The following is an 11621-nucleotide window of genomic DNA, read 5'->3' as shown; positions in this document are numbered from 1 at the left end:
ATGCATTAGAGGTGGGGCTCAAGTTCCCCCTTCATCTGCTCATTGTGGCGTGCCTCCAATAGTAGAGTATCTTGCTCTTGCACAGGGCACCTAACTTGTAGTGTTATCTTATTGTCGGGGAGTACTACTAAGTTGGTATTTTTCCAATCCGTGACTTGTTTCACTCTTACTTTTGAGTATGTAAAAAAAGGTAATAAGTACTATCTTATCATTCAAGATGGGTATAAGGTGAGAGGAGCTTATAGTTTCCATAAACGTTGAAAGGAGTTGTTCATATTTATCCGGACTAGTAGAAATTAGGGATTCAATCTCAACTGTTAGATGTACATGATTAATAATACCCCTACTTTCGTGTCTCTCAAGGAAAAGAGTCATGTGCTTCGGTTGGTAGAGTGCTTTCCTCCTTATTGGGTATCAAAAGAATGGACGAAAACTAGTTTATCAACACGAGTCTAAGCTTGACCCCTCATAACTATCAGAAAATTATGATATATTTTATCAAAAAAATATTTAAGCTATTAGACAATTAATAGTGATAATGATGTTATAAGTGATAATTAGACTAGCCCAACTTGGATTGGGAACTTGTTTCGTGATCATTATACGAAGATCGAGGCTAAGTATAACTCTTGATATGTTCCCTCCGATGCATTGGTTAAAAGATTAAGTAAATCATCTCGATTATTCTGCCCATGATAACCTTTTATAATGATTTAACGAAGGAGAATATTTCACGATACAAGTAGAATGCTCCATGTCCTTTTATTTTTAAAATATTTTTTATATTATTAATTTTGAACGAGTGTTCAAATGTGTTGAGTTTCTAATGAGGCAAATATTTTTCCAATCTGGGGATAGCTTATATGAACTGTCTTCCATGTAAGCTATCCTAAAAAATTATTTACAAAGAGATCAAACATCATCTTATACCTTATCATTGTATCTGTTAGGATCGTAAAGGCACTGAGAGGGTGAATTAGTACTTTCGAAATAAAATTTTAATTTTAAATTTTTTTATCAAAAAATATGTATCTGAAATACATTTAACTTAGAATGTGAGTAAGAGTAATGATCAAATAAATCAGTTAGTAATAGCAAGGAAAAACATAAAGAGAAATGCAAACCAAATTTATAATGGTTCGATCATCTCGACCTACGTCCACTCCCGATTCCTCTTCCCTCAAGTCCACCGGCTTTCACTACCGTTCTTCTTTTCAATAACCAAAGATCAAATACTTATTACAACTCTTTCTCCTTTTCACAGGCTTAGGAGAGAACCTTAACACCTCTTTTATAAGAAAACTTCACACCTTCTTTAAAATGACTTCTAAACGTAAAGATGAAAAGACTCTATACTTTTCAAGAGAGTTTACACACTTCAAATCAAAGGTTTTCATGCTTTCACCAAGCAAGTATGAGTGGGGTATTTATAGACCCCAAATAGCTTCAAAAATTGAGCCAAATATTCAAATCCTCAGATTTTCGGGGTATTGTTGGTACTACCACTTGCGTCAGGCGGTACTACCGTCATATAGAGCCTAGGAACCTGGGCTCTGGCAGTACCACTGCTTGTCGCTTGACAAAGCCTAGGAACTTGGGCTTTGACGGTACCATCGCTTGCTTGGGCGATACTATTATCGGGATTTTTGGAAAAATACAAACCATGCTTTCTAGCTCTCAAGTGGTACCATCGCCTAGGTTTGATGGTACAATCGCCCAACCCAATCCTAGGTCACTGAATTGGCCTTCCAATAGGCCCAATTCGACCTTGGTTCAGGCCCAATGAGCTCTTAATCAAGTTGGCATGGTTACGCCCTAAAACTAACTCAATTAGACACTAAACAACTTTGACGAAGACTTAACAACTTTAATTACAATCATGAAGCCTTCAACACGTTGTCTGACATGTCATTTGTTCATCCGATACTTCGTCCAAACTTCCAACGCATCGTCCTTTCCTTCGACGTATTGCTCGATCCATCGGTATATTGACCTCTCACAACATTCGATCTTCTTGGCGTAGTACCCGATCTTTTCAGCCCAATGCTCAATCTCTAATATGATGCTTTCTGGCCCAACGTCTGATTCTCATATTTCAATAATTTGTCTTTCGATAGTTCGAGTTCATGATCGAAGTTTCTCTTACGTCACTTATCTCAAATGCTTATTAGACTCATCAATTGATTTCATCATCAAAATTCAAGATTCAACAATATCAAATTTAAATTATATATATATATATATATATATATATATGACTAATTATAAATTATATATTGTAATTAGCTATCTTTAACATCTTGGTTCCTATCATTTAAAAAGTTCAATTGAGATTCTTAAATTTACGAGAGTAAAACATTTGACTTTGTTGTTGCAACAAAATTTTTCTCTTTTAATTTTTAACCCCGTAAAATTATTTTTTTAAACATGTTTAAGTATCACTATATAAGAATCTTATTTTTCACTTTCATAACTACATGAATCTTAATATAATTTTTAAAAATAAATAATCAAGATATTAAAAATAATTAATTATATAAAATAATATATGATTAATCCTTACATATTAACTCATGATCGTTATATTTTCAAAAGATACATTAAGATTCTTATATCAAGATGAAACATTTGACTTCCTTAGTCCAACAAAATCTCTTTCTATTTTTAGTTTGTAACCCTGTCAAATTATCTTTTTAATTCAAAATATTAATATTTTATTTTTTAAGTATAAAAATCAGAATATAAATTTAAAAATATATAAAAATTAAGTTGTTAAAGATAATTAATTATATAATTAATCCGTGATCTATCGAGTTCCTTATGTTCTATTATGAGCTTATGAAGCGCCGTACGTTCTTAAAATAAGATATTACTGTTCATGCGCGTTCCATAATAGATGTGCGCGACAGCTCACGGCGGGCAATAAGTGGCTATTATCACCGCCATTTGTAAGGACCAATAAAGATTCGTATCTTATTTCTTTCCATGTCTCGACTTTTGCTTCTTATTTGTTCCGCCGTCGCCCGTAACGAATGCCGTGCCGAGAGTGACCAGACTTCTGTCCCCCGCCTCATCGCGGCAACTTCCCGTCACACGTCCCGATCTCCTCACCCACGGTACCTCTGACCCCTTTGAGCCGGCAGTTTCCACGCCTCGGGTTTCTGGGTCCCACTCGGTAGTCCAATCCCCGCCGTCGATTTCCGAAAACAAGCGGCCGCGTACGCGTCTATTTATTTCTCCCGCCCGCCTGCCACTCTTCCGCCGCCCCGCTCGCGCTCTCTCTCTCTCTCTCCTTCGTTGTCTCGTCCCCGACGAGGGCCGTCCTTCTCCCTCTTCCCATTACGTTCTTCGAGGTATGCGTTCGCGCCTTTCGTGATCCCTCTCGTCCTTCCCAATCTTTCCCATTGTGGCGAATTAGGCCTCCCTTCGCTCTACTTCATTATGTCCGATGGATTCATCACGAATTTTTCTTGAATTGGGTCCTCTTTCGGCCCTCCCGTTCGTCCGTATCCTTTCCATTGTGACGAATTAGGCTTTCCTTTTGCTGTATTCATTATGTGGTTCTTTATATTCTTGATGCGTTTCGCTCGGCCTTTTTCTTGAATCTTGAATTGAGTCCTCTTTTGGCTTTAGATGTTTGGATTGGATTAAAACGTACGTTTTTAGATAAATGTTTCATGATATGGATCGTTGTATTAGCTTGATTTTGGTTCAGGATTGGCGACAAGATTTGATTTTACCCCCAGCGATGGCAGTGGCCACACAGTTTGGTGGTCGATCCTGTTGTGTTGTGGTTAAGAGGGATTTGTCGACTTCTCTTTCTTTCTCTTCGAGCTTCCAGAGTAAGCTCGGATTTGAGTCGTCTTCGAGGTCACTCTGTCGGCAGAGGGAGGGGATATGCGGGAAGAGGAGAGTTTTGAAGGTGCGTTGCGAGAGAAGGGTTTCTGCCGTTGTGGAGAAGGATGTGGCCTTGAGGCAAGGTGGTGGTGGGAATCCTGCCCAGCTCAGCATCGTGATGAAGTTTGGCGGGTCGTCAGTAGCTTCAGCTGAGAGGATGAAAGAGGTTGCTGGCCTCATTCTTAGCTTTCCCGAAGAACGACCAGTGATCGTGCTCTCTGCCATGGGCAAGACGACAAACAATCTTTTGCTGGTAATATGTCCATTTCTTCTCTGTTTTCCAATATAGCGTTGGATAATCTTGTCTTAGTTTTATCTGTGTTTGCTTTTAGGCTGGAGAACAGGCGGTTTGCTGTGGTGTTTCTAATGTATCTGAATTGCATGAGTTAAGCTTTGTGAAAGAGTTGCATCTCAAGTATGAATCTTTTTTTACATTCTCTTTATTTTACAGTTATTTAAATTTTTATACAGCTGTTGCTGCAACTTGTCTTTTTTCATGGTTCAGGACAGTTGATGAGCTTGGGCTTTATAGGACAATTATTTCTGGTGAGCTCACTGTTTATCATCTTCATGCATCAACTGTTTGGTTCGAAGGTTTAGAATGGACGTTTATTCTATCTCTAAGATCAGTTTTTGCAGCATACCATTAAGTAGAATCTTAAAAAGTGAAAAGGCTTCATGTAATCATGCTGATAATATCAGTTTCCTAAAAAGGCCTCATGTACTTAGCTAATAGTATCAATATTATAATGGAAAATTGATGGACAACATCATGAGACAGTCGATAATGATGCAGTTGAATTAGCAGCAGAATTAGGTAACTAGTTTATAACTATCTTTATCTGGTTGAACTGAACTCAGTGCTGGCCAAGCACTCTCATGTACTAATCATTTAAAAATCATAGTTGTACAAAACACACAAATTTCTAGTTCTTGTGATTCTGGATTGTGGTTTCTTGAATGCATATATTAGTTCTCATGAGGACACAGTTCCACATACCTGGAAGTACAGAACAATTAAAATCTTTGTAGACATTAAATCTTCTGTGCAAAGGCAAAATAGTTCAAATGGAAACAGTGATAATGCTTTAAGTTTCTGCTACTTCAGGTGGAAATTGGCCGAAGATGTGAATATCTAAGTTCCTGTAGGATTTAGTATGATGATTTTAGTTTCAGCTGGGTAGTTACAATAGTTTCATTCTGTTCAGTCTTAAACTGATCTTCAGATGTCTCAGGGCCTTTGTAAAACTGTCCCCCATGCCCTTTTTTCAGCTAAGATGTCCCTCCCATGTTGGTGAAACTCATTCAAAGCTATTTTTACCAAAAATTAAAGTGAACCTGAGTGACATGGTTCAAAATCTTAGATTCTACCTCAACATATATCACATATTTGACTTCTTTGAAATTGAGCTAGAAGTAGTATATCATATGCATATTTTCTTCTTAGATCTCGGCCAAAATTATATGTTCTGTTGTAAAAGCAATAAAAGACCCAAATTATCTTTACATGACTCAAAGAAATTTATGAAAAAAATATGTTTCATTTTAGGAACTTTGGACTGTGCAATTTGTTTGCTTGATCCATATAATGTCTCATTTCATGGTGTTGAAGGTTTAGGTCAAATTTCATAAATTATCCCAGTACAACCTAACTCAATCTGAAAAGTTCCCTGGGTAGCCGGTCTAGCTATCAGGGTTACAGAACAATGAATTAAAGAATAACTAACCGGAAACAAGCGATTGAAATTTTTCAGAAAAAAATACTTGTTTTTTTCTTGGCTGTTATATATCTATAGCTTTGTAAGTTATAATTTGCAGGTTTTCTGGTTGAACTAGAGCAACTTCTGAAAGGCATTGCCATGATGAAAGAACTAACACCTCGCACAAGTGACTATCTCGTTTCCTTTGGTGAATGCATGTCTACGAGAATTTTTGCAGCATATTTAAACAAGATTGGCACTAAAGCACGACAGGTATCAGAAATTACATCCTTCACTAGTTCATGTGAAAGGAATGTACTCAGGGGGTTACTAGTCAATGAGCACATTTTCCTGTTGGTCAAAATTGATTGTTAATAGTTGAGTGACTGTTATTTTTCTTGGAAGGTTCTTGTATAACATGCTTATGCTTTTTTGTGTTTAATATAAAAGAGATACTTGTTTTTTCTCATGAAATGATAAGAGAGATACTTTAGCTGATTAATTACTGAATAAAGTTCTATTAGTCTTTACGGATTTTGCATTTTCAAGGCTATAACGAATTATTCTGGTAAACTCACTGTTTCTTTTGATTGAATGTTTTGTATTCCTATTTCATATCTGTATGGAAAATTCTGCTAACCTAAAGGTGACCAGCCTTTCTAACTTTCATATTTCCTTCAAGTTTAGTTAGTAGAAGACCATCTATTCATTGGCTTTTAACATTTTCAATTGAGTCAAATTCTACATCTGGCACTATATGTGCCACCTGCCTTCAATGGGCTATATCATATTGAAGAGTTTGCATGATCATGTATGATGGTTCATCTTATACCACTAATTCAGCATCTAGGAACCATCATTTTGTTTATTGCAGTTAAGAAAGCTTTGATACAATTTTAAATTTTGTTGAGAGAGAGATTTTGACAAAACCTAAAATTTTCTTTCAAGCGGTACCTTAACTGACACTGTTACAACCATTTGAAATTTCTCAATTATTATAAAAGTGGAACAAGGAGTATTATTAAAATTCAATGCACTAATAAATGAAATCAGATTGGCACATTCTTGTAATTATTTAGTATTTAAAAGTCAACCCATGGATTTCCAAACTCAAAGATATTTTTTGGTTGCCAAGAAAACCATAAAATTCGGTTCATATAAATTCTCACATGGGAAGACAAATGGCTAGATAGTACCTAACTACTGAAGGATTATCTGATAAATTTATGCTGTCTGGTTTTATTTAACTAACTCCTCAAACAATTAGATAATTGATTTGTGTGGTCAGCTTTATACTAGATGTGCTGATGTGTCAATTTGAAAAAGAATATGCCTGCTGAATCTCAATATACGATGGATGGTGATATCAACAGTTAAAACATAATAGATTGTATGATTTACTATTGTCTTTTCTTTTTTTGTTGAAAATATTGCATAATGTGAACTGTATTACCCACAATTACAGTTACTAGCTTATACATGCATCTCAGCAGACGATTAACAAATTCCTTGGTCTTATATATATTTATGTACTTTATATTCATACACTTTCCTCTTTTAATTACATTTTGTGTACATTTTTGAGATCTGGTTTTCCTTGTTGAATTATGATAAGTTGCAGATAAGAATTCCAAGCTCTTGTTGTTTTATATGGGTTAACTTCTCCACAATAATTCATTCCTATGTTTCTATCTTGTTTAGGAAGACATTTAGATAGGCTACTTATGTGGCTTTTAAATATTTTGCAGTATGATGCATTCGACATTGGTATTATTACCACAGATGACTTTACAAATGCTGATATCTTGGAAGCAACTTATCCTGCTGTTGCAAAGAGGTTGCATGGTGATTGGACTAATGATCCAGCAATTCCAATCGTTACTGGTTTTCTTGGAAAGGTCACTAGTAATGGGCTAACTTAATGCATTTGTAGCACCAATGTACTTATGCAATTGGGACTTAAGGTTTGGTGTATACTTTTCTGATCACAGGGTTGGAAATCTGGTGCAGTAACTACCTTAGGCAGGGGTGGAAGTGACTTGACTGCCACAACTATAGGTAAAGCTTTGGGTTTACGTGAAATTCAGGTCAGTTTAAAATTTTACATGAGCAATTCATTTAGTTGATGTATTTTTCTATTTGAATCATTAAGAACAGTACCTGCTTAAGATCAAGGATTTTAACTTTGGATAATACCGTCTGTATCGGGCGGTACGTATCGGTCCACCAGCAGACCGGTACACAGACCACTCGCTATCGGGCGGTACCATCGATTGGGGTTGTTTTCACCCCGTTACCGTCTTAAATCAGTCGTCACTGCCCGCTATCGGGTGGTATTAACTGAGGGAGAAGAAAGAAGAGGGAGAAGAAGAGGAGAACCTGGAGATTGACGTCGTTTTCCCTCCTCGTCTGAGGCGACGAGGCCTCGGCGTTGTCGGCGAAGAATCCTTGGCGTCGTGGGGAGAAGAAACCGAGCATCAAGGTGGCATTTCTTCTCTCCACACAGGTAGAAGAAATGAGGCGACGAGGCGGCATGGCCGCCTTCTTCTTATGCGGGGAGAAGAAACCGTTTCTTCTCCCCACCTTTTTCGCACGGGCAGAAAAGAGGCGACGTCATAGTATATATATATACATATACATATGTATATATATATACATATATATATATATATACATATACATATATATACATATACATATATACATATACATATATACATATACATATATATGCATACATATATATATATATATATATATATATATATATATATATATATATATACATATATACATACATACATACATATATATATATATATATACATATATATATATATACATATATATATATACATATATATATATATATATAACGAGGCGGCGTCGCGTCAGTTTTCTGCTCGTGTTCTTCTCCCCACACACTAAAAAGGGCGACGAGGTAGTCGCCGTCGCCCCGCCCCCCCTCTTTTTTTTTTACTTATATATATACACACACACGCCGAACGGTATACCGAAATGTACTGCTCGGTATACAGTAGTATCATACCGTACCATATCGAGCAAATTCCGAAACTCCGGTACGGTACAAAATTTCAATCCTTGCTTAAGATGATTTTATATTTTCTACAAATTCTATGATACTTGGCAATTTTTGTTATCCTTGTATTACTAGATAGATGTTATGGTCAGCAATCTGCATGGTGTTACACTGCTCATATCTTTGAATAATCTGCGACAGGTTTGGAAGGACATTGATGGTGTTTTAACATGTGATCCTAATATATATCCAAATGCAAAGCCTGTGCCTCATTTGACATTTGAAGAGGCAGCTGAACTTGCCTATTTTGGATCACAGGTATGATTTTATTTGTTTACATGCTTCAGAAGTTTGTTTTTGGAGAATTGCAAAACTTGAGGGATGCAAAGATTGATGGATTGCCTTATAGGCTAGAAACAGTTTTGATTGATGTTACAGCAAGAAGCCATAAACTCTTTGTATAGGTTCTGTTTTTCCATGTATTTGCTTGAAATTGTTAGTCATTTTTTCACCTCCAGGTGTTGCATCCCCAATCAATGCGGCCTGCCAGAGAAGGCGATATACCTGTTAGGGTCAAGAATTCATACAACCCTCAAGCTCCTGGAACTGTCATCGATAAAGTGAGAGATATGAGCAAGGTCTGTAATGAAATACTTTGGTTATATTGATACTTATGCAGAAATGATACTGTTCCTAGCTTTCTCATAGACTTACCTTTCTCTTGGGTAACTCAGGCTGTACTAACCAGCATTGTGTTGAAGTCAAATATTACAATGTTGGACATTGTGAGCACTCGAATGCTTGGACAATATGGTTTTCTAGCAAAGGTATAGTAGTGATCATTTCAGATCTGCAGTTGTCTGTTATTTGTAAAATTATAGTTATCACTTTGGTTCTTTTTTTGTGTTATACAGGTTTTCTCTATTTTTGAAGACTTAGGAATTTCTGTCGACAGTGTGGCCACAAGCGAAGTCAGTGTATCTTTGACATTGGATCCATCTAAACTCTGGAGTAGAGAATTAATTCAGCAGGTCTGAGTTGAGTCTGATTTTCCTCTCGAACCATCAGAGACCTCTCTGTCAAATTAAACGTGCACTCTACATGGCATTTTGTGTGCATGCGCCTGCTGAGCTTCATTGCTAACTAATTTCAGCTACAACATCTGATCATCATTTTGTAACAATCAACCTGGTATTTCTTATTCTTAAGTTGTATGTACATCTATGGAGACCAGCTATGAGATAATCTTACATTGTCAGATCTAGATAGTGTTGAAAGGATGCTCATCTCTTTCTGCAACAAACCTCGCATATTGTACAATACTTTGTTGCATTTCTGATAGCAAGAACACTTCGTATTGGTTTAAAATCATGATATTTCAATCCTTCTCTAACAATCAAATGCAGGAGCTTGATCACGTAGTCGAGGAGCTCAAGAAGATTGCTGTTGTCAATCTCCTTCAGCACAGATCAATAATCTCCCTTGTCGGAAATGTTCAGAGGTCTTCTTTGATACTAGAGAAGGTTTGATCTCACTTATCGATTTAAACACAAACTTTTCTCCTCCTTTCCCTTTATTTTTATTTATGACCTCTTTTTCCCCACACTTTCCTGGTGTTCAGTAGTTATTTATAACAAAGTGTGTCATGCCAGCAATAACATGATTTCGAGGTGTTTTTGGTCTTCAGGCATTCAATGTTCTTCGCAAGAGTGGTGTGAATGTCCAAATGATCTCTCAGGGAGCATCAAAGGTACTTTCTAATAACATGTTTATGCTTCTTGCTAATCCAAGTATGTGTTTTAAATCTGATGTTTAATTCCTCATTCCCTTTAACCCTACAGGTCAACATTTCCTTGGTGGTTCATGATAGCGAAGCAAAGCAGTGCATCAGAGCTCTGCATTCAGCCTTCTTCGAGAATAGCTCTCTGCCAGAAGTAGAGGAAGCTGACTTTTACCAAAAAGTCTCCTGGAAACCTCCTGTGCCATCACAAACTGAATTGCTGTCTGCAGAAGCATAGTGTAACTTTTCCTTGGCCGATTTATCTATCCAAGTCTGCTTAATCCAACTGATTTCCAACCCTGTAGGTGTCTAAGCTGCGGACGCAAGCTTCTTCACCAGAGAGGTCAATTTGCATGTGGCAACCAGCGGTCCGTAACCTCACATTCTCTATATCAACTATAATTGAATGAATTGTCCTCATGGAATATGCTTTAATTTACAAGTCAAGAGTCATCTAGGAAACTAGCTTTGTTTGAGTGTGTAATTATATTTTATGTATTCTATCCTATCTGGTATGTACCCATGTGGATGTTCTCTGCATGCAGCTGCTTACTATTTTCTTTTCAAAGATAAGGTGATACTGTCATGCATAGATACATATGTTTTGTGGTATGTACATCACCACCACTACCACTCTTTCCACCTTCGCAGCCCTTGAAGAATAAACCACTTCTTCCCCCGCCGTCCAACCCGGCGCATAGTGAGAGGAGGCCTATCATCAGATCCACATTACTACTACACTGCTACAGCTGCAAGCAGTGACATGCTTTCCGAAATCCTCAGGTTTCTACCTTCCATGAGCAATCTCCTGCAGGATGTGTTAGTTTAGTTAAATGAATTGCCCAAGCATATAAACCTTGCAAAGGAGGGGATAATTTCTAGTATCTGTGAACATGCATGCTTCATCATTTTATTAGAGATATATGGTATCACACCTATGATCATGATGAACATTTCCAAGGAAGAATGGTAAGGGTAGGCAATAGTATATAGTATTTAGTATTTTTATAGTATTTTTAATATCACAATAAGAATACTATTAAACACACTTAAAGCCATTATAAATAAACCAAATGAAAATAGTTAAAGTTAATTCTGGATTGCAAGCCAACTCGAATTCATCATGATTTTTTTTGAGTCGATCTTACAAAACTAAATGAGGGGGGAAATTATGATAATGCCCCTTCGACACTTAAATCAATGA

General features: G+C 36.7%; 1 protein-coding gene across 2 annotated transcripts; it reads left to right on the top strand.

The window, feature by feature from the left end:
- Window positions 1-3083: 3083 nt before the first annotated feature.
- LOC135587283 (aspartokinase 2, chloroplastic-like) lies at window positions 3084-10990 on the top strand. 2 transcript variants are annotated; one of them, XM_065078514.1, is made up of 14 exons: window positions 3084-3353; window positions 3716-4150; window positions 4230-4312; window positions 4403-4443; window positions 5716-5870; window positions 7346-7495; window positions 7589-7684; window positions 8839-8955; window positions 9156-9275; window positions 9372-9464; window positions 9552-9668; window positions 10044-10160; window positions 10325-10387; window positions 10479-10990. In XM_065078514.1, the coding sequence occupies exons 2-14, from the start codon at window positions 3749-3751 to the stop codon at window positions 10653-10655; spliced, it is 1731 nt and encodes a 576-aa protein (XP_064934586.1). In that variant the 5' UTR covers window positions 3084-3353; window positions 3716-3748; the 3' UTR covers window positions 10656-10990. The 2 variants fall into 2 exon arrangements, with proteins under 2 accessions (XP_064934586.1, XP_064934587.1); XM_065078515.1 differs by lacking the exons at window positions 10325-10387; window positions 10479-10990 and having other exon boundaries at window positions 3086-3353; window positions 9552-9674.
- The last annotated feature ends 631 nt before the right edge of the window (window positions 10991-11621 follow it).

Source organism: Musa acuminata, chromosome BXJ1-8, assembly GCF_036884655.1.
Source record: "Musa acuminata AAA Group cultivar baxijiao chromosome BXJ1-8, Cavendish_Baxijiao_AAA, whole genome shotgun sequence".
NCBI lineage: Eukaryota > Viridiplantae > Streptophyta > Magnoliopsida > Zingiberales > Musaceae > Musa > Musa acuminata.
Note: the sequence above shows the minus strand (reverse complement) of the source record. Positions and strands in the feature narration are given on the sequence as shown.

Coding starts and splice junctions, on each gene's coding strand:
- LOC135587283 (XM_065078514.1), top strand. CDS start 3,749: ATGGCAGTGGCCACACAGTTTGGTGGTCGATCCTGTTGTGTTGTGGTT. Junction 7,685..8,838: donor TGGGTTTACGTGAAATTCAG/GTCAGTTTAAAA, acceptor AATCTGCGACAG/GTTTGGAAGGACATTGATGG. Junction 10,388..10,478: donor TCTCTCAGGGAGCATCAAAG/GTACTTTCTAAT, acceptor TTAACCCTACAG/GTCAACATTTCCTTGGTGGT.